Raw genomic sequence first — 24,049 nt, forward strand, 5'->3', positions numbered from 1 at the left:
AAAATAATAAAAAAAATTAAACCATGTGAAAAAATATATATTCTTAAAATATTGCTATTGTTGCGGTTTTTTAAAAAAAACCGCAGCAATATACGGTTTTAAGTATAAAAAAGAAAGAATGGCCCAACTAGGGTTTTGTTCCTCTCTAGAACTCAGAGTTCCATTATAGCCGTTTCACTCTCCTCCCTCTCATCTCTCTCTCTCTCTCCTCTCTCTCCTCTTCGGCGTTCTAACTGTCCTCTCCCCTTTCTCTCCTCACTATCCCCTCTCTTCGGCGCATAGTTTCAATCTCTTTCATCAACAGTCCTTCATAACTCGCCAGCCTTCATCGTGAACTCGCCAACCTTCGTCGTGAACTCGCCAGCCTTCGTCGCATGTTTTGCTCGTTGCTCGTCGCTCGTGACGCACAAGGCCTCGACTCTTCGGCTGCCCTCTTCTTCGGCTGTGGTGGTTTGTCTCTATTCATTGCCTTCGTTCGAAGCCGCCAATCGAACGAAACCGCCAAGCAAACAACCCATCCCACTGGCCTCGATGAATCCGCCAAGCCCACCGGCCTCGACGAAGCCGCCAAACCCACCGTGCGACTGTACTGCGTCGTTCGAATTTTTTAAGATTTTTTTTTTATTTTCAGATTCTTATTTTTTTTTATATATATTTATTATATTTTTTTGTAATTTGTCATTTTAGTTACTGTTTATTTATTTTTGCTTTTCCATTTTATTTTATTTTTTGGTATTTCCATTTTACTGTTACTGTTATTGTTTTTTCCACTTTAGTGTTATTGTTTTTTCCATTTTACTGTTATTTGTTTCTTCCATTTTACTTTATTTTTTGTATTATTTAGTTACTGTATTATTCATGTCATTTTATCAAGTTCAATTTGGTGGATAGTGGATGGGATAGTTGTTTGGTTTTAATATTTCAAATTTCATTGCAAAATGCAAAAAAAAAAAAAAAAAAATTTTTTTGCTTGTAAGACCCTATTGCTGCGGTTTTGGGCTAAAAACCGCAGCAATATCACATCTCAGCCACCTTACTTTTCGCCAAAAAATTCATATATTGCTGCGGTTTGGCCTAAAAAACCGCAACAATATTGGTATATATTGCTGCGGTTCAAAACCGCAGCAATATTATTAATACCTATTGCTGCGCCCTTAATTGCTGCGCGCCCCAATCCGCAGCAATAGGGCACTTTTTAACCGCAGCAAGTAGCCTTTATTGTACTAGTGATTAGCTTTCGCTAATTTTTGTGTTTTTGCTTTTCTTTGCTCTTTTCCTATTTACATTGTGCAGGTTGGTGAAAGGGACTACGTTGCAGGAATGAGTGAATTTATAGTTTTTAGGTTCACCTAGTTTGATTAATATTGTAGTACTTTATCTGAGATTGTTTAGTTTTGGATTGGTTTAAATTAGACAACTTAATTGGTTTATTTTGATGCTTTGGTTTGTAAGTTAAATTTTATTTCTAATAATTAACCTTGCATTTATTTTTAAAGTAGATGCGGCGGTAATACCCTAAAGGTTTGGTCAGATATTTTAATGAAAAGTGAATGTTTCATAAAATTTTAGAACCAAAGTTTTGGGGTGTTACAGGGAGCATGACTACCAGCAAACATATCGTAACATGAACAACTAAGTTCATTTCAAATGTCATGAAAATTAAATAAAGCATGTAGCAGTATCATAAATGCAAATGTCATAACAAGTAATCTTCAACAAATCATTACAAAAGTCATTGTCCTTAATACAAGTTATGATATACTCAAACAAATCAAAGTGAATTCCCATCCTCGCTTAGTTCATCATCACTATCGTCATCCCAAAAACCATCATCGTCATCGTCATCATCCTCGCTTTCTCCAGGCTCGAAACTAAATTCTTCTTGATCATCACCTTAAGGGACTTTGAAGAAATATCTTCATCATCTGCTTGAACACACTCGACATCATTACCCCCTTCATAATCGGAAATATCATTTGGATCACAAAGAGTTGGAGTCCCAGCACGTGTCTCCTGAAGGAAGTCGAAGTCAATGAGAGCATCAATCACGGACCTTGCCTTTGTCCCAAACACAACCCACCATTAAGCACGATCTCTTTTCAAGCTTGGATACGGTGCAAAGTATACTTGGCTAACCTGGTATGATAGCACAAAGGGATCAAACTTGGGGTATATCTTGGTGTGGTTGACTACAACTAGCTTGTATTGATCGATATTCATTCCCCTGAGATTGTCCATCCAATTGCACTTTAGTAGAACAGTGTTATATTGCCTAAGGGTACCAGTAAACTTCAATTCTATAACATCATCTAGAATTCCAAAGAAATCATCCCCTCCGTTATTAGACACACACACTCCATAATTCATAGTGAACTTGTGTTTGCTTGATCCTTGTGTTTGGAAATTGTATCCATTAACATTGTATTCATTCCAAGCGCAAACTAATGTCGAATGACCCACTGCCAAAGCAAACAGTACATCATCATTTGGTTTGTCGTGAATAACCTATTTAAATTCATTCATATGTTAAATATAGCTTTGTATCAAGCGAGATTTAATAGTCAAACAAAATCACTTTTGACCTAAACCAATCAAGGTATTCTGCTTCATGTTGCACCTACACATCTTTTGTACATGGAGTAGGTCGAATTTGAAGAATGTGGTCCTCGAAATCCCTTACCATCATGACAATTATTAATGTCTAAATTAAAAATAACAACTAAATTTATAAATTGTATGATTAATAACAAGTGTTTTACTTCTCAAATTCTTGTAAGATGATTGTATTTGCTAACACATATAGGTGTGAACGTTGTAGTTCCACTTCTGTTCAAAATCATGTTCCACCTGCATTTGACGCCCGACCACAATTAATCCTAAATAGCTCGGGGAAATTTTCGTCGAGCATCCTATCAACTTCATCATTTACATTACGGCCTAAATCTCGTGTCTGAGTATCCACTCCTTGCTAAAATTAGTTAGAACATAAGTTTGCAATCTCTTCTCATAAGTACACATTACAAATAGAACCCTCCACACGAGCCTTGTTACCAATTTTGCGTTTTAAATAATTAAGGAACCTATAAGGTGGTTATGAAAAGCGTTACACAATTGTGAAGAACAATAAAAAAGGATATATGAAAATGAAGGATAAAGTACCTTTCAAACGGATACATCCAACGGTATTGCACGGGACCACATAACCTAGCTTCGTGTGGAAGGTGAACTGGTAAGTGTTCCATGGAATTGAAGAATGATGGTGGGAAAATCCTTTCGAGTTTACAGAGGATCTCGACTATGTTGTGCTCCAATCTTTCCAAGTCACTTACTGTGATGGTGGAGCAACACAAATTACGAAAAAGAGGTTGATCTCAGTAATAGCTTTCCACACATGAATCGGAAGCAACTCCTTTAATGCATGGGCAATAATCTTTCCATGAAGATATGATAGTCATGAATTTTAATACTATATATGCAGCTTCCCAGACTGCAAGTCCACACATCTTGTTAAGTCGGTAGCATAACCATCGGGAAATTTCAAATCGCTGACCCAGTTGCATAATACTTTCCTTTGGGACTTGTCCAGTGTGAACGGTGTTTTTGGTGGAGTTTATTTTCCGTTCGCATCCTTGATAACATGAAGTTAAAGAATTTTACAAAATTTAACATTGTCTTTTCTAGGTGCAACGGTGTATGATATCTGTTTTTTCACATCCATAATTGTGTGAATGAGTTGGTTGAAGAAGTTTTTCTCAATGTGTATGACGTCAATATTGTTACGAACATGTAGAGTTTTCCAATATGGGAGCTCCCAAAGATAGCTTTGTTTGAACCACTTTTTTGAAAGTATTAAGTGCTTCTGGCCATCTGTAGCCTTTGGTAAGTCTTTAACACAAGACCACAACTCTTCCCTAAACATGATGTGTGGTGGAGTCCCTTTTTCAACCTTATTTCTGCAAAAAGCTACTTTGTTGTTACGAAAAGGATGATCTAAAGGTATGTAGGAATTGACAATGACAATCAAACCAAGAAACTTTGCCCCCATGGTCGAGCCAAAAAGCTTTTGTTTTCTCCAAACAATAAGGACATGCTTTTTTCCCAGCAGTAGACTAGCCATCTAGCATACCGTAGGTAGGAAAATAACTTATTCTCCAAAGAATGGCGGCATGCATATTGAAATATTTTTTTTCTAGAAATGTCATAAGTTATTGCTCCAACATCCCATCATTGCGTCAATTCCTCGATCAAGGGTTGCATGTACATATCCAATTTTCCCTTCAGATTTTTAGGACTAGGATCGATCATTGAAAGGAACATGAAGGGTTTTCTAATGCATATCGATGGCGGCAAGTTGTACAGGGTTAAGATGACCGGCCAACATGAATATTGACCCCCAAACTTTCCATGTGGACCAAACCCATCGGTACACAAAACAAGCTTAACATTTCTAGGCGCAGATGCAAATTCGCTAAAGGATCTATCCAAATGCTTCCAAGCTTCAATGTAGCTAGGGTGAGCCATTCTTTATTGGACTCTACGACTGTTGACATGCCATGTCATTTCTTCAGCAACGTTCTTTGTTGCATACAACCTGTGCAATCTCGGTGTGATTGGGAAATAAATCATAACTTTCATTGGAACTAAAGACCCCTTAGAAGTCTTGTTGTATTTGTCACTATAGCACACTCTACATTTGTCGAAGTGTGCATCAGTTCTCCAAAATAACATACAACCTTTGGGGACGCATGAATCTTCTTGTGGGGAAGCTCTAATCCCTCCAACATCTTCTTCGTATCGTAAAATGTGTTACTCGTGTTGTTTTTTTGGTATTACTTCTTTCATTAATGACACAAACGCATCAACACATATATGTGGTAAATTGTACTCACACTTCAAAGATACTATTCTAGATGCCACTTCCAACACAGACGTGGAGCTCCCTTCATATAATGGTTCCTCAAAAGCCTTTAATAGGTCAAGAAACACCTTTGCTTGAGGATTAGGCTCTTCTTCCATTCCATTAGGCTCTTCAACAGTGGACGGTTATAGATTATTCCCAAGAGCATCAAAAACCATTTCACGGTATGGATTATATAGCTTTTCTGCGGATAGAGGTAACTCTTCACCATGAGAATACCAACTGTAGTAATCAAGTATAAATCCCTTACTAGACAAATAAAATTTAACCGTGTTTGCGCCATGCATACGTCTGTTTTTGCATTTCGAAGGGGCATCTAACTTCATCCTTACCTGGGTTTTCGAGATTTTCTCTGCAAAAGTCAATTAATTCATCAACCCCCCTCAAGAACTCGGACCTCAAGCTACGCCCATTGTCATATATGTCATACATCCACAGCACTCCTTCCGTGTCTTGGTGACCAATTCTACAATTCTAAACCATTACAATTACAATACTCATTAACAACGAACCAACATATGTACAATTAAACATTTTGCGTGGTGTTTGACCGCCTACATTGACAGAATTAAATACCTCCTACTAACTAATAACATTAGAACCAAAGAAACTTTGATTACCTCCTACTAACTAATAACATTTGAACTCCATAAATCTATAATTCTCCTTGATCAAAATAATTCTTGTTATAAGTCGAATTCTAATTATAGATTGGCATATAAAACTCATGGAACTCTAACTATTAGTTTTAGAGTGCGAATTTAGAATGATATTATACTTCGTAAATGTTTAAAGTTCTCTAAGGTAACTTAATCGACATTCCCTAAATAAATATATTCAAATAAGAGATCAAATTATTTATCATTATAGAAACAAGAATGTAGGCTATGTATTTCACAAATATAATCTCTACATGTAACCAAGTTACTTATGTGATATTCAATAAACTTTCAAACTAAACTAATTATAATTATAATTATAAACTAGTTTACTTTACAACTTAACTAATAAAACCATAAACCAATTAAGTTCCATGAATTCAAACTAGTGAAACACTACTACACATATCATCTTAATCAACTTCTATCCAATTCAAGTAAACTAATAAGGTTACTTACTAATGTATGGGAGAAATCACTTTGTGAGACTAGAAAAGTAATCACATACCAAAGCTACTACAATATTTGTTCAATTTTATTAATCTCAAAACCTCCTTAATTATCATTAGTGACATACAACCTCGCTCATAACATATAAACATATACACCCAGAAAAATCTAATAAAACTATAAATAGAAAGAAAAGTAATCTTTCATAATAAGAAAAAACAAAAATATTAAATAGAAGAAAATCCAGTGTAGTTAAAATGATCAACATATCTGAAGAAGCAAGATCGCAAGAATCAGCAGCTAACAACCTTTGGTTAAACTCATCAAGTAAATTATGAAGAAGGAACGACGTACGACAAAGAGGGAAAAATTAAAGATTTTAAAAATTAAAGTGTACCTAGAGGCGGCAGGGCAGTCCGACAGCAAGGAGACAGTGGCAAAGCTCCGGCACAGCCGGACGCCAGGCGGCCAGTGGTGTTTGGCCACCTACATTGACATAATTAAATATGTATGGTTTGGTGAGTACCAAAAATAAAAATATTAAATACATAGGGCGTGGGTATTACCGGCGGCAAGGAGACAAAATTAGAGGCGGCGAAAGTCGGACGACCGGCGTACAGTGATGTTGGGCCACGTATATCCTAAAAACCCAATTATTAGGGTTTGATGAGTAACAAAAAAAATAGAAAAAATAGAAACATGAAGCTTCAGGCATTACCGGTGGCAAGGAGAGAGAAATCTGGCTGTCGTTGGAGGAAGGTGAAGGTCAGACCTCGGCCTTCAATAGTTTCTCTAACTTCGCGCCCTCCTCTTCCCTCTTACTTGTCTTTGAAATAAAATTGAATGAAGAAGCAAACTTTATTTTAACCTCTTTTTCATCAGCGACCGTTTAATACAGTCACCTTAACTAAAAATATTTAAAATTTAAAATAATAACATCAACGAATGTTTTAGACGATCGCTGATAAACTAAAACTATTTATCCGTCGCTATCCACTTTAAAAGCAGTCGGTGCACTAGTAGAAAACAGGCGATTTGCGTCTCAGCATCTGCGTCGCACAACAGGACAAACATCGGAAAAGACTCATTTGCGTCGCATGCAACAGGGAGTCGACACAAAAGACGACCTATGTGCGTCGTATCTAACTAGTCTGCGATGCAAGAGATCTATGTGCATCGCATGAAGCCCATGGTGCGACGCACATAACAGAAGCTATGCGCGTCGCATGAAGCCCATGCTGCGACGCAGATTATAACCCCAGCCCGACTTTTAATCTCCCCATGTTTTATCTCCTCTCTCTCAAACCTAATTTTATTATTCTCACTACTCAGTCGCGTTTCCTCTCTCTCTCTCCAGGGTTTCCTCTCTCTCTCTCCAACTCTTCGTTACTGGTTTGGAAAGCACAAACTTAAACCTCAGATCTGGAATCTTCGATTTCTCCTGCGATTTCATTCTCATATCTTCAATTTGGAAATGTAAAATTTACATAACCTTAATCATCAGCGGAAGCATAACTTAAGCTTGTGCATTATGGCCCACAAATAAATAATAGCCTAAATATTTAAAAATCCACTATACAATTACTCATCGTGAAATAATATTTGTTTATCAATCATACAAAATATCCTAAAACCTCATAGAATGATACATAATCTCCATAACGTAGTATAATAGTGATCCACAACTATTCTTCTACACCTAAAACATAAAACAAAACATCATGAGCCGAGGCTCAGTAACGTACAACCCTAACATCGTAAAAGCATTTCAATTCATTTGATTAGTAAACAGGGAGGAGAGAAACGGTAAAACCATTTCGTAAACATAAGCATTAAATCATAATCGTAAAACATTATCATCATTCGTTATCTTCATCATCATCGTCTTATATCTTTTACTTTGGTAACTTGGCTAGTCCAACATCATAACATCATAATCATTAAACCAAAAGGCGGCCACAACAAAGGTGACACTTGCGGTGCCCATAACATTAATCTGGAAGGCGGTCACAAGAAAGGTGACACTTGCGGTGCCCATAACATATACATATCCGAAAGGCAGTCACAACAAAGGTGACACTTGCGGTGCCCATAACAAATACATATCCGAAAGGCGGTCACAACAAAGGTGACACTTGCGGTGCCCATAAAGTACTGCCAAGAACTGCCTTTCACTTTCATTTATCATGTTTCGTTATTTTTATATTTATGTCATAAAACATCTCTTAAGCATCATGAAAACCAATTTATCATCATAAACATCATTTAGCAAAACATTTCATATCTCGCAATCCATAAACACATATCATCAAAACATTATGTAAAAGCGTCATAAAACGTAGTTGGAAGGGGAGTGCGGGTGTTAGCAGTAGACGTTACCTGAACTCCTGCTTAACAACCTTGATAGCCGGGGGAGGCTTGTAATATCCTTTATCCTTTAATCTAATTAAGAATTAAATAACGTAATTTGTTGCTATTAAACTAAGACGACTTAAAATATTATTTCATTGTGCGTCGTAGTACTTATGTCATTACTCGTATAGGATCTTTCTAAACATAGTAGACATACTTAATCGAGAATTATAATAATTGTAGTCTTGACTTGTGTTATTATTCTAACAGCTTCTAGACATAAACCTATATAGAAATAAATAATCCTAACTCATAATTCATGTTTAATGACTTGTAAAATAAGGTTTCCATATTCTAATTATTTAATTTTATGTATCTTAACTTAAGCAATTATTTACTAAGTTATCAGCTTTTAATAAACTTACGACATTATTACTACTTATAATTACTCGTCTAATAATACTATAAGCTTATACATGATTAATGATAAACTGAAGTCATCGTAATTCTAATCCTTTATCACGTTACTAAATGAACATATTTTAAAGGAGCCTATATTATAACAATATAATATTCTAACTTTAGTTTGATTCACAACCTTAAATCAATGAGTGGAAATATTAAGTTACTTGTTTAAACATAAGTTTACCATAATTACTATTAAATTAAATGAATTATTGTTAATATTCTAGTTACCCTAAGATATATTATTAATAACCTCCAATAGTTGTCATTAACTTATGAGCTAATATAAAGTCATTTTATATAACTTAAGTGTTTCTAATGTGCAATTATAATTTCAGATTGCGAGGATTAGTGTAACAGCCCGAATTTCCCGACCAGCTTACAAAGGATTAAGCACATCGAAAAAGACTCTAATTGAGATAACCCGGACTATTACCATCACACTCACCGAACTACATCGGAGAGTGTGAAACTCAATTCCCAACTTTATTCAAATAAATTAACTATTATAACTACGCTCTCATTCTCATACTCTATTCCCATAAATTTCTACAGAAAATCCGACAGAGTTTCCTTTGAAAATAGGGCAATGCTAAAGCGGAAAAAAAATGATTTAAACCTGTTTCCAAATTCAATTTATAAAATATTTCCAAATCCCAAAGTTCAACAACCTCAACGCTTTCACGGAGCAACAACCAATAGAGAATCAGGAGCACTAACTAGCGACTCTTAAATGTAGAAATAGATTATAGAAAATAAACAATTAACTATTACAAAGTCAAGCGTCCTCACTTCGATAGCAACTATAATACTACTCCAGCTTGTATCAGCTTCAACTTGCAAAGGTTAACTTTCGACTTCAACCTGAAACATTTAGGAAAACTGCCACCCACCAAGTGACAGGCCACAGAAATGACAAAACAACATATACACATCAGCAAAGCTGAGTACTAGCCCATAACAAGAGTAACACATGCTTTGGTGGTTTTTACTTGAAAACAACTCTCACACAATCAACATAAGTTCAACAGTCACACCAATCATAGCATACTTAGCAGCAATATTCTTGTTGAACATATATATTACATTTCCAAATCCCACGTTCCATAATACATCATCAATCACCTAGTAACAAACACAATAAGATGACTCTCAACAATGACATGTTTCTATATTCTCATTTAATCAACCTTTCAACTTAGTTACTATATTTTCACAAAATTAGATCGTTTGGCATGAACGCGAGTGGAGAGGGGTACCACGCAGTACTAGCTGTCTCCAAACTATTGAGGGTCGTCACCCCGCATTTTATTGTTATGCTTGCAAGACTTACCCGGACATGTCCTATAACGCCAGGAATTCACCCTTCCTGGAAGGCAACAATTAGGGACTCTACCCGCCCTAACTCGGGTTGCCTGTTCATGCCTCGATCACTTTCATATTTATAAAATAGGATAATTAATGATTTATACTTTAATCCTCAATACTCATAACATAACACCATATTCGACCTTATCTGGTCTTAACTCATATCTGAATCATTTCCTCATTATCATACCAAATCCTATTTTAAGAAACATAGTAATTTCGAAAAACTCCAATAACTGAACAAAAAGAATACTTTTATAATAATTCAATAGCAATTCACAATAACTAACTCATAAAGATGCATCTATAATCATAGGCATTACTATATACGATATATGATATCTAATATTCATATAACGCACACAGGAGCATTTAAATATATATTGTTGAACATAAAGGTAACATCCACTCTATAACAATTATGCGAAACCTCCAAGCATGATCACTTGATTTCCCATATCATCTTGAATTATATACATCTACATAGCCATCCTCCAACAACCACCTCAAAATAACATCAATAATCAATAACCAAACTTAGACTAATCTGAACTAGAAAACATAATCATAACTAATTCCCGATTTAGAAATTATCAACCTTCAATATCCCAATTCCATAATCATAACTCTAAATTATATAACTAAACCAACTAAACATAACTCACAACCTTACCTAAATCAAGAACATAATTTGGCTACCAACAAATATATTGAGAATATGAAGCTAGCTCGACTCATAAATAGACCTCAATAAACTGATTTATATCTTGCACTCAAATCCTTGCCAATCGAATAACAATTCCAATATTATAATCTCTTTCATAATTCCGAATAATACTCCATTCCAAAATCATCCTCTAATAATCCAGACTATTAAAGTAATTAGCAACTTGTATCCAACGTAGTGATTTCCCCCATAGATAACCATAATCATTTAACATATAACTCTTATAAAGGCATATTTCAAATCGATACATATATGCTTTTCAATTCCAATTACCATCATAAACACAACTGGTAGTAATTAATCATGTCAACAAATTCCACAACAATATTACTAAGTCTCTCAGTTAGAATTAACTAACGAGGATTAATCAAAAACACACGACTCAAGTTTCATCGAGCATAGGTTGATTATAAGTAATAAAATATAATCCACGTTATACCATTAGCTGAGTTCTTATTAATATAATTAGTAATAAAACCAAGTACAAATCATACTCATGGTCATACATAGCGAGTTTATCTCATTAAAACAATTTCATTATCTAAGTGGGACTTCTTTAAAGTAATTCATAACTTACTTTGATTTATGTAGTTAAACACACACACTAATTCGCTTTAGTGAATCACTAGTCAAATAAGCCGACTTCATTATCTTATTCCGTTTATAGTTATCAAACTAAAATACTTTATTAACCACATCTTCATTAATCGAATCCATAGTTAATAAAACTAACTCAAGTACTCTTCACATTACTAATAAGTACTAATTAATTCTCTTTCTAACTTAATATGAGAAAACTAATTAAACACATGAGCATCATGCACTTAATTACTATCCTTTTAACTTATACTTCAACCATAAACTTGGATTACTACCACATTTATTGGTAATTTTCTATCAACATTAAACTAAAGATACTTGAACTACTTCTTACTAACTCATAGCATTCCAATTCTGTCCTTCATCAAATTAACTACCTTTATTAATCTAATTCCAACTACATAATTTACTCAACAAAAACAATCCCAATTTGTTATCCACAACAACTTATATTTACTCATCTTCCGCAAAACTAACATTACATCAATCTAATTTATCAACCAAGTTTGAGTGCATATCCAATATGCATTTCCCACTAATAACAATTAACAACAATACAATGGTACTCTATTTATAAAATCAATCAATACAAACACAATCCAATTTAATATGCAAATTCACCAACAACAATAAATCAGCCCCATCAATACCACATAATCAACAACCACAATTCATCATCAAATTATCAACCATTATCATGATTCAAAGGAAGGAAATTAAGATCAAAAGGAAGGACCAAAGGTTTGTACCTCTGCTCTACATGGAGCAGCGAAGAACAAGGCAGTGAAGAACATGGACAGAGGGGGTTTCGAGTCTTTGATGCGCGGCGGTGGAGCACCGATGAACTAAACATCGACAGCCTCCACGCACAAGGCAGCAGCAGCAAAACAACCACAGCAGCGACACCAGCCGTGGTGGTCGCAGTACGGAGGGGAGAGAAAAATAAGGCTGCAACAGCAGCAGCGGTGCGGTGTGGTGGCTTGTGAGCAGCACCACACGCGTAGTAGCGGTGAACAACCAACGAGAGGAGAGAGAAGAAACAGGGAAACAACAACAGCAACCGCGGCTGCACCGCAAGAATAATAATAATAACGACGACAGAGAGAGGAACAGGGCTGCGAGGTGCAGCGCGAGTCTCCGACGAGCTGAAAACGGCCGACAACGGCGCGGGTTCGCCGGGGTTTCACGGGGTTTTGGGGGTTTCTTCAATTGGGGTTGGAGGTTTTTTCAGTTCTGAAGGTTTAGAGAAAACAGAGGACACGGGAGAGAGAGAAAGGAAATGAGATGGGTTTGGGTTTTGGATTTTCCTTTGGTTTTATTGCTTAGTGGACCGACAAATAAAGAGGGTTGGGGTTATCTCCTCCAAAACAAACCGACAAGTGCAAAAGAAATGGGGCGACTAATTTTCTATTTGGCCAAATACCACTCAACTAATTACACAAACCCAAAATATAAAATAATAATAATAGAAATAATCTCATCTAATTAAATAAATATATTACGGGTGCGATGAGAGTCTAGAGAGAGAAGCTCCTCCTTCCCTCTAGGACGAAGATTTTCACTATATTCATTTCTTTGTTACTCAGCAATCGCTGGAGCAATGGCAATTGTCTCAAAGAAAGGTAATGGTGGAAAGAAGAAAAAGAGGAACTCGAATCAATCGCAAAAATTGAAGATGAAAATGGCAAGAAAACCTCAATCGGAGGATGCGAGGAAAATGAAGAATGTCAATGATATTCAGGGTGTTCCAGCTCTAAGTTGGACATCTGATGATGATGATAAGGAGTCTGGATGTTCATTGAATCAGGATTTATCGAATCAGGATAAGGCAAACTTTGAGGCTGCTAGAACTCGTCTCTCGGATTGGATTGCATCGATTCAAACACCGGTGAGACAATCTGGACCTTCTAAAGTCAATCCTTCTCCTATCCTATGCAACATAAATAGTAATGTGGGTAATGTAGGAGTATCATTATTTGGACATCTTCATAAGGAGGGTTTGGATTTAACTATGAGCACTGATAAATCTGCTGATAAAGATGATGTGCTTAAAATTACTAGTGAAGATGTGGACCCTGAAATTACATACTGGCAATCTGCGATTGTATGTTATATTTTAGGTGTTAAACCGCCATTTCGAATCATTGAAGGACTCATTAGGAGAGTTTGGGGTAAATATGGTGTTGTGACAGTGGCTATGATGACCAATGGAGTGTTTTTGGTTCGATTTAAGACGGTAGAGGATAAGATGAAGGCGATGCAGGGGGGACCTATTCTATATGACCGTAAACCGGTGATTATGCAGGAATGGACACCTTTTGATTTGGACCTCCTAAATGCAGATATTAAGGTGGTTCCAACATGGATTAAACTACCTGGGCTACCTCTGAAGTATTGGGGTCAGTCTACTCTTAATAAGCTGGCTAGGAAGGTGGGGAAGGCCATTAGAACTGATAGGGCTACGGCCCAGAAGGATATACTGTAGTATGCTAGGATTCTAGTGGAGGTGAACATAGGTCAGGAGTTCCCTAAGGAAATTGTGTTTGAAAATGAAAAAGGTGTTCTCATGACTCAAGTAGTGCAATATGAGTGCCTTCCTATATTATGTGATGACTGTAAGGGGATTGGACATACAGCAGAAGCTTGTAGGCAGAAGAGATTTGAAATTGCAAAGAAGAAGATTCAGCATATGCAAATGTGGGTGCCCAAGAATACTGGAGTGACTAGGAAGCCTGAGGTTACTGGTCCGGTGCAAAAACCTAGGAACCTAGGTCCTATTGCTGAAGATGTGGATGAAGGGGAGGCTCCAACTAATGCTGCTGATGTGGATGAAGGGGAGCCTAATGCACTGGCAGTGGAGAGTAGTCAAGGCAAGAAGTCTGGACAGAAATCAGATGGTAATGCTGATGTGGAGCAGGGAGATATGGGTGAGACAAGTGGAATGGAAGTAGGAGATATTAAATGTATAATTCATGGGGAGGTGTCACTTAATCCTCCAAATGGATAATATAGGATTTTGGAATATTAGGGGCTTTAATAGCTTTCAAAAATATGGTGATGTCAAATGGTTTTTGGATCACCATTCTGTAGGTTTATTTGGATTATTGGAGACAAGGGTTAGGAGTAAGAATTTTGCTAAAGTGTTAGCAAGATTTGGGGGAATGTGGAGTGTTGCCACTAACTATCAGTTCCACAAGGGTGGTAGAATCTGGTTATTGTGGTTACCTTCTAAATTTGTTGTGAATATCATTGAATGTTCTAGTCAGTTCATTCATTGTGATGTACTGCAAGTCAGTTCAGGGAAGAAATGGTTTGTTACTATGGTATATGGTTTGAATGAAAGCAAAGATAGGAAGCATCTGTGGGAGGGGCTCAAGAGATTGAGTAGAAATGTGAATGAAGCGTGGGTGGTGGGAGGAGACTTCAATAATGTGCTTCATCTCAATGAAAGAATTGGGTCAGCAATCACTTTAGAGGAGGTGATGGAGTTTCAGCAATGTCTCAGAACATGCTCTCTACAGGAACAATCTACCACAGGGCCATCTTACACATGGTCAAATAAGCAGGAGGGTGATGATAGGGTATTTTCTAGGATTGACAGAATTGTTGTGAATGATAGATGGATGGAGGTCTTTCCAGACTCAGTAAGCATGTTTTTCCCTGAAAACATTTCAGATCATTATCCATGTTTGGTTAAACTGCTGAGTAATAGTCAAAATAAACCTAAACCCTTTAGGTTTTTTAATATGTGGACTCAGTCAGACAGATTCATAAGTAAAGTTCAGGAGGTGTGGCAAGAGGATTTCACTGGAGTTCCTATGTTTCGGATAGTGAGGAAGTTGAAGAAACTAAAGAAGTCTCTTAAAGAGTTGAATAGGGATAAATTTGCAAACATTGAAAATCAAGCAGATGAAGCTTACAAAAAATTCTTGCAAGCTTAGCAGTAGGTCCATGAAGATCCTCTGAATAAGCAATTATATATTCTTGAGGAGGGTGCCAGGAAAGAGTACCTTTCACTGAACAAGGCTAGACTATGCTTCCTTCAACAAAAGGTTAAGCAGGAGTGGCTGAAGAAAGGAGATGCTAATACAGGGTATTTTCATGCCTGTATTAAGCAAAGGAGGTGCCAGAACAAGGTGTGCAGGATTAAAAATAGTGCTAGTGAGTGGAAAGAGAATGGAGAGGAGATTGATGAAGCTTTTTTGGAGTTTTATAAGAAGCTTCTTGGTACTGAAAAGCATGCTGTCAAACATGTTAGTAGTAGTGTGATTCAGGAAGGCAATGTGGTAACTGAGACTCAGCAAGAGGGTCTGTGTGCTCCATTCACAGGTGATTATGTCAAAGCTGCATTCTTTGACATTGCAGATAATAAGGCCCCTGGCCCTGATGGGTACACTAGTTGCTTTTTCAAGGAGGCTTCGCCTTGCATTGGGGAGGATATCATCAATGTTGTGCTCAATTTCTTTCAAACAGGTAAACTCCTCAAACAACTGAACGCCACAACTCTATGCCTTATTCCTAAAGTTGAACAGCCTATAGATGTATCTCAATTCATACCTATAGCTTGTTGCAATGTGATGTATAAAGCAATTTCAAAAATGCTTTGTAGTAGATTGAAAATTGTTCTTCCTAGCCTTGTTGATCAAGTACAAAGTGCATTTGTGGCTAACAGAGTAATATTGCACAACATCTTTATATGTCAAGATATGCTCAAAAATTATAAAAGAAAGAGTGCTCCTGCTAGATGTACATTGAAAGTAGACTTGAAGAAGGCATATGACTCCTTGAATTGGGAGTTTATCAGAGAATTGTTCATTGGCTTAAATTTTCCTGAAAGATTTATAAGCTGGATTATGGAATGTCTCACTACTCCTTCCTATTCCTTGAGTATAAATGGGGGGGCTGAATGGTTTCTTTCAAGGCAAAAGATGGATTAGACAGGGTGATCCTATCTCTCCATTGATTTTTGTTCTTGTTATGGAATATTTCACTAGACTGATGAAGAAAATGAGTCATAGAGAGGAGTTTAAATTTCATCATAGATGTGAGCAATTGAAGATTCACCACCTGATATTTGCTGATGACTTGATGCTATTTAGTAAAGGTGATGTCCAATCAGTGGTGCTCCTTGTGAGAACATTAAAAGCTTTTGCCGAGACTTCTGGATTAGAAGCTAGTCCTGAAAAAACTGCTATCTACTTTGGTAATGTAAAGGAGGTGGAACAAAGTAGAATACTTCAAATTACTGGGTATAAAAAAGGATCCTTTCCTTTCAGATACCTGGGAGTTCCCATCACTTCTAAGAGATTGAATAAGGGAGATTGTGATATTTTGGTTGATAGGATGTCAAAAAGAATTATGTGTTGGAGCTCAAGGCATCTTTCATATGCAGCAAGAACAACTCTTGTGAATGTTGTCCTTATGAATATTCACACTTATTGGGCTCAAAATTTCCTACTGCCTAAGTGTGTGCTACATTGAATTAATCAAGTTTGCAGAGCTTTTCTTTGGGAAGGCAAAGTGGTGTTAAATAAAGCTCCCCCTGTGGCTTGGGACTGGGTGTGTAAAGGGAAAAAGAAAGGTGGTCTAGGAGTTCAGGATTGTATGAAATGGAACATTGCAGCTGTTGGGAAATTTGTCTGGCAAATTGCTCAAAAACAAGATCTTCTTTGGATTAAATGGGTTCACTGTGTGTACTTCAAAGAGTTAGATTGGTGGGAGTGTCAAACATCTCCCAATGCTAGCTGGATATGGAGATGTATATGTAAGGTGAAGGAAATCTTTAAAGATGCATATACTAACAACAAATGGTTGACTGGTATGCATCCCTATACTGTAAAAGAGGGATATCAGTGGCTTCAAGGATCACAGGAGGATGTGCCTTAGCATTATTGGGTTTGGAATTCCACTAATATTCCAAAACACTCATTCATTGCTTGGCTAGTTATCCTGGGGAAGTTAAGAACAAGAGTTGTATTGGCTAAGGCTGGTATCTGTCATGATACCTCCTGCTTGCTGTGTAGCTCAGGTGAAGATTCATGCCAGCATTTGTTTTTTCAGTGCCCTTGCAGTGTAATTATTAGCCAAAAGGTTATGGGGTGGATTGGTATACATAATGTGGCTCAAGAGAGCTTGTATCTTGTGTGGAAGAAGTGGGGTCGAAAGTTTAAGAGCAAGAGGAGACAAAAGTTATGCTATTCTGTAATAGCTGCACTAGTTTACCACATATGGAGAGCTCGTAATTATGCTTTATGGAACGATGTTGTGATGCTACCTGTTGTGCTTGTAAGGAACATTCAGTTAGATGTGTGTGGTAGATATAAGAGTCTGGTAGACATTAAATGGAATGTAGAGGATCAATTATGGTTTCAGCAGTTAGTTAATTCATGTAATAATTAGTGTAGTGTTTTCTGGTGTCTGTTGTTGGGTGCTTAGTGTGGTTGTGTGCCTCTGTAGTGTGCTGTACTACCTTGGCTTAGGATGTAATGGTGGCTTTGCTTGTTTTTGGTAATACAACTTACATTTTACCAAAAAAAAAAAAAAAAATTATATATTACAAATACGATAATATAATTCAACTCCAACTCAAATAAAATAAGATTTTCGGAACATAATTAACTTAATAATTATAATTAATGTTTAAATAAACGCTCTTAAAAAACCAGGGCTATTACACTCTACCACCCCTAAAATAAGTTTCGCCCTCGAAACTTGCAAATAGTTATTTTCATAAAACGAAAATCTCAAGCTCCAAAGACATGAATGGCCAGCCTCCATTCTACCATCATCTTTTGTATCTCTACTTCAACTTGATTCGCGAAATCAAGGAGCAAAGAAAACAAAAGGGGCAAACTTGTTGGCATTGGATTTCAATCATCTCATCTGCAGAGATCTCGTTTGAAATTCATTTACTTAAGCAAATCATATAAGTTTTCTCGAAATACACAATTTTAAGTAAATAATATCATGAACAATCAAGTCATAACAGGATAATAATATACACATTGGCAAATATACACACACTTAATACCCATTTTAATAAATGGATTCATATAGTACACGCGTAAGCGCAAACACTCATACGGCTTGATTCATTTATACCTAACTCTTTAGTCAATTCATTAGACCTATATTCAACCCCAACACTATGATGTGGAGATCACAGTGTATCCAAAAACTACTCAAGCTCTGATACCACTTGTAACAGCCCAATTTCCCGACCAGCTTACAAAGGATTAAGCACAGCGAAGAGACTCTAGTCGAGATAACCCGGACTATTACCATCACACTCACCGAACTACATCGGAGAGTGTGGAACTCAATTCCCAACTTTATTCAAATAAATTAACTATTATAACTACGCTCTGATTCTCAGACTCTATTCCCATAAATTTCTACTGGAAAATTCGACAGAGTTTCCTTTGAAAATAGGGCAACGCTAAAGCGAAAAAAAAAATGATTTAAACCTGTTTCCAAATTCAATTTATAAAATATTTCCAAATCCCAAGCCAACAACTCAAGCTTTCGCGGAGCAACAACCAATAGAGAATCAGGATACTAACTAGCGACTCTTAAATGTAGAAATAGATTATAGAAAATAAACAATTAACTATTACAAAGTCAAGCGTCCTCACTTCGATAGCAACTATAATACTACTCCAGCTTGTATCAGCTTCAACTTGCAAAGGTTAACTTTCGGCTTCAACCTGAAACATTTAGGAAACTGCCACCCACCAAGTGACAGGCCACAGAAATGACAAAACAACATATACACATCAGCAAAGCTGAGTACTAACCCATAACAAGAGTAACACATGCTTTGGTGGTTTTTACTTGAAAACGACTCTCACACAATCAACATAAGTTCAACAATCACACCAATAATAGCATACTTAGCAACAATATTCTTGTTGAACATATATATATTACATTTCCAAATCCCACGTTCCATAATATATCATCAATCACCTAGTAACAAACATAATAAGATGACTGTCAACAATGACATGTTTTATATTCTCATTTAATCAACCTTTCAACTCAGTTACTATATTTTCACAAAATCAGATCGTTTGGCATGAACGCGAGTGGAGAGGGGTACCACGCAGTACCAGCTGTCTCCAAACTATTGAGGGTCGTCACCCCGCATTTTATTGTTATGCTTGCAAGACTTACCCGGACATGTCCTATAACGCCGGGAATTCGCCCTTCCTGGAAGGCAACAGTTAGGGACTCTACCCGCCCTAACTCGGGTTGCCTGTTCATGCCTCACTTTCATATTTATAAAATAAGATAATTAATGATTTACACTTTAATCCTCAATACTCATAACATAAAACCATATTCGACCTTATCTGGTCTTAACTCATATCTGAATCATTTCCTCATTATCATACCAAATCATATTTAAAGAAACATAGTATTTTCGAAAAACTCCAATAACTGAACAAAAAGAATACTTTTATAATAATTCAATAGCAATTCACAATAACTAACTCATAGAGATGCATCTATAATCATAGGCATACTGTACTATAAACGATATATGATATCTAATATTCATATAACGCACACAGGAGCATTTAAATATATATTGCTGAACATAAAGGTTACATTTACTCTATAACAATAATGCGAAACCTCCAAGCATGATGACTTGATTTCCCATATCATCTTGAATTATATACGTCTACATAGCCATCTCCACAACCACTCAAAATAACATCGATAATCAATAATCAAACTTAGACTAATCTGAACTAGAAAACATAATCATAACTAATTCCCGATTTAGAAATTATCAACCTTCAATATCCCAATTCCATAATCATAACTCTAAATTATATAACTAAACCAACTAAACATAAATCACAACTTTACCTAAATCAAGAACATAATTTGGCTACCAACAAATATATTGAGAATATGAAGCTAGCTCGACTCATAAATAAACCTCAATAAACTGATTTCTATCTTGCACTCAAATCCTTACCAATCGAATAACAATTCCAATATTATAATCTCTTTCATAATTTCGAATGATACTCCATTCCAAAATCATCCTCCAATAATCCAGACTATTGAAGTAATTAGCAACTTGTATCCAACCTAGTGATTTCCCACATAGATAACCATAATCATTTAACATATAACTCTTATGAAGACATATTTCAAATCGATACATATATGCTTTTCAATTCCAATTACCATCATAAACACAACTGGTAGTAATTAATCATGTCAACAAATTCCACAACAATATTACTAAGTCTCTCAGTTAGAATTAACTAACGAGGATTAATCAAAAACACACGACTCAAGTTTCATCGAGCATAGGTTGATTATAAGTAACAAAATATAATCCAAGTTATACCATTAGCTGAGTTCTTATTAACATAATCAGTAATAAAACCAAGTACAGATCATACTCATGGTCATACATAGCGAGTTTATCTCATTAAAACAATTTTATTATCTAAGTGGGACTTCTTCAAAGTAATTCATAACTTACTTTGATTTATGTAGTTAAACACACACACTAATTCGCTTTAGTGAATCACTAGTCAAATAAGCCGACTTCATTATCTTATTCCGTTTATAGTTTTCAAACTAAAATACTTTATTAACCACATATTCATTAATCGAATCCATAGTTAATAAAACTAACTCAAGTACTCTTCACATTACTAATAAGGACTAATTAATTCTCTTTCTAACTTAATATGAGAAAACTAATTAAACACATGAGCATCATACACTTAATTACTATCCTTTTAACTTATACTTCAACCATAAACTCGGATTACTACCACATTTATTGGTAATTTTCTATCAACATTAAACTAAAGATACTTGAACTACTTCTTACTAACTCATAGCATTCCGATTCCGTCCTTCATCAAATTAACTACCTTTATTAATCTAATTCCAACTACGTAACTTACTCAAGAAAAACAATCCCAATTTGTTATCCACAACAACTTATATTTACTAATCTTCCGCAAAACTAACATTACATCAATCTAATTTATCAACCAAGTTTGAGTGCAATTCCAATATGCATTTCCCACTAACAATTCACAACAATAACATGGTACTCTATTTAATCAACAATACAAACACAATCCAATTTAATATGCAAATTCACCAACAACAATAAATCAGCCCCATCCATACCACATAATCAACAACCACAATTCATCATCAAATTATTAACCATTATCATGATTCAAAGGAAGGAAATTAAGATCAAAAGGAAGGACCAAAGGTTAGTACCTCTTCTCTATATGGAGCAGCGAAGAACAAGGCAGTGAAGAACATGGACAGAGGGGGTTTCGAGTCTTCGATGCGCGGCGGTGGAGCACCGATGAACTAAACATCGACAGCCTCCACGCACAAGGCAGCAGCAGCAAAACAACCACAACAGCGAAACCAGCCGCGGTGATCGCAGTACAGAGGGGAGAGAAAAATAAGGCTGCAACAACAGCAGCGGTGCGGTATGGTGGCTTGCGAGCAGCACCACACGCGTAGCAGCGGCAAACAACCAACAAGAGGAGAGAGAAGAAACAGGGCAACAACAACAGCAACCGCGGCTGCACCGCAAGAACAACAATAATAACGACGACAGAGAGAGGAACAGGGCTGCAAGGTGCAGCGCGAGTCTCCGGCGAGCTGAAAACGGTCGACAACGGCGCGGGTTCGCCGGGGCTTCACGGGGTTTTGGGGGTTTCTTCAATTGGGGTTTGAGGTTTTTTTCAATTCTGGAGGTTTAGAGAAAACAGAGGACACGGGAGAGAGAGAAATGAAATGAGATGGGTTTGGGTTTTGGATTTTCCTTTGGTTTTATTGCTTAGTGGACCGACAAATAAAGAGGGTTGGGCTTATCTCTTCCAAACAAACCAACAAGTGCAAAAGAAATGGGCCGATTAATTTTCTATTTGGCCAAATACCACTCAACTAATTACACAAACCCAAAATATAAAATAATAATAATAGAAATAATCTCATTTAATTAAATAAATATATTACAAATACGATAATATAATTCAACTCCAACTCAAATAAAATAAGATTTTCGGAACATAATTAACTTAATAATTATAATTAACGTTTAAATAAACGCTCTTAAAAAACCAGGGCTATTACAATTAGTTTATTACTTAATATAGAATTAGTTCAAACTAGTTAAAGGTGTGAGCTAAATTAAGTGGTTTAATCAAACGAATTTGGTTCTAAGCCCAATAATTATGTTTAATTAATGTAATAAACTAGTGTGGCTTAAGGGAACACTAAATCAGTTTTAGTTAGTCTACAATGGTTTAATCTAACATTACATCAATCTGATTTTAGCCCAATAGCTATAGTGACAAAACAAAAATAGTTTAATTATTGAATAAGGTTTTAGGCCCAATAGCTAGGCTAACTATCAATATTAGATTTAGGCTTAACCTTCATATTAAAAATCAGAAATTAGAAACAAATAGGTATGTATACCTCTGCTACTTGATAGAATTTGTGGCGCATACGAAAGTTTTGATGGACCCAAATAGTATCATAAAATTGCATTTTCATTGATAATTAATTGTACAAGTGTGTTTGTAAGAGATCATGTCTCTCATTCACCTTGGTAGAACAAGGTGAATGAGAGACATGAGCTCTCACAAACACACTTGTATAATTAATTATCAATGAAAAGCAATTTTATTATACTATTCGGGTCCATCAAAACTTCTGTGTGCGCCACAAATTCTATCATGGTATCAGAGCCGAAACGTGATAACGCCAACATCCGAGTAGTAAGAAGAAGATAGAAGATGCAAATTATCAAGTTGAAGGTTGAAGCAAGATAAAAGAAGTCGAGGTAAGTGTCAAATTTAAAATATGTGGAAGAATTTAAATTAAAGGTGAAGATTCAAAAAAAATTGTGAAGATACATTAAGGATAAAAGCTTGAAGAGAAATTAACAATGAAAAGGTATGTGGAGGAAAGATTAAAAAGAATTGAGAAATAGTTTAGTTAGTGACATGAGCACTAAAAAAAAATGATAGGGGAGGTTGATGATATGAACATCAACAAATGAAATTAACATTATTGGAAGAAAAAAATGGAAAAATGGGAGGATATTGGTGACAAGAGCACCAATAGTTGAAGAAAAAACAAAATGAAAATAAAAAGAAGAAAAAGAAAAAGAAGTTCAAGAGTGTTGACCCTTGAGTTTTGAAGATGACCTAACCACAAAAGACATAGTATATTTTATTTGTTGTTGCAAGGTAATTCATGCTCGAGCTAAGAGAATACTTGATTGAAGATTAAAGCGGAGAATTAATCAAGATCGAAGTAAAGATGTTCGAGAGATGAAGAATCAAGCATGGAATGAAGATTAGAATACATTAGGGTATTTATTAATCTTCTTGTTAAGGTTGAGTAAAAGCTTATTAAGTTCGTGGTGAATTCTCAAAGGAACTTGGTTCTGTTCCCATGAAAGGAACAGACCTGGCACTATAGGAACAA

General features: G+C 36.0%; 1 protein-coding gene across 1 annotated transcript; it reads left to right on the top strand.

Annotated features, from left to right (window-relative positions):
• The first annotated feature begins 14,105 nt into the window (after positions 1-14,105).
• LOC125496566 (uncharacterized) lies at positions 14,106-16,476 on the top strand. Its single transcript, XM_048642066.1, has 3 exons — positions 14,106-14,502; positions 14,630-15,444; positions 15,532-16,476. Exons 1-3 carry the CDS (start codon positions 14,106-14,108, stop codon positions 16,474-16,476), a joined length of 2,157 nt encoding a protein of 718 aa, XP_048498023.1.
• Positions 16,477-24,049: the final 7,573 nt, after the last annotated feature.

The sequence above is a fragment of the Beta vulgaris genome, chromosome 4 (assembly GCF_026745355.1).
Source record: "Beta vulgaris subsp. vulgaris cultivar EL10 chromosome 4, EL10.2, whole genome shotgun sequence".
In the NCBI taxonomy this organism is placed as follows: Eukaryota; Viridiplantae; Streptophyta; class Magnoliopsida; order Caryophyllales; family Amaranthaceae; genus Beta; species Beta vulgaris.

What these genes read in the sequence shown, in the direction of transcription:
- LOC125496566 (XM_048642066.1), top strand. Translation starts at nt 14,106, where the DNA reads ATGACTCAAGTAGTGCAATATGAGTGCCTTCCTATATTATGTGATGAC. An exon ending in GGAAGTAGGAGATATTAAAT is followed by an intron (nt 14,503 to 14,629) that starts GTATAATTCATG and finishes ACCATTCTGTAG; the next exon opens with GTTTATTTGGATTATTGGAG. An exon ending in TTGCAAACATTGAAAATCAA is followed by an intron (nt 15,445 to 15,531) that starts GCAGATGAAGCT and finishes ATTCTTGAGGAG; the next exon opens with GGTGCCAGGAAAGAGTACCT.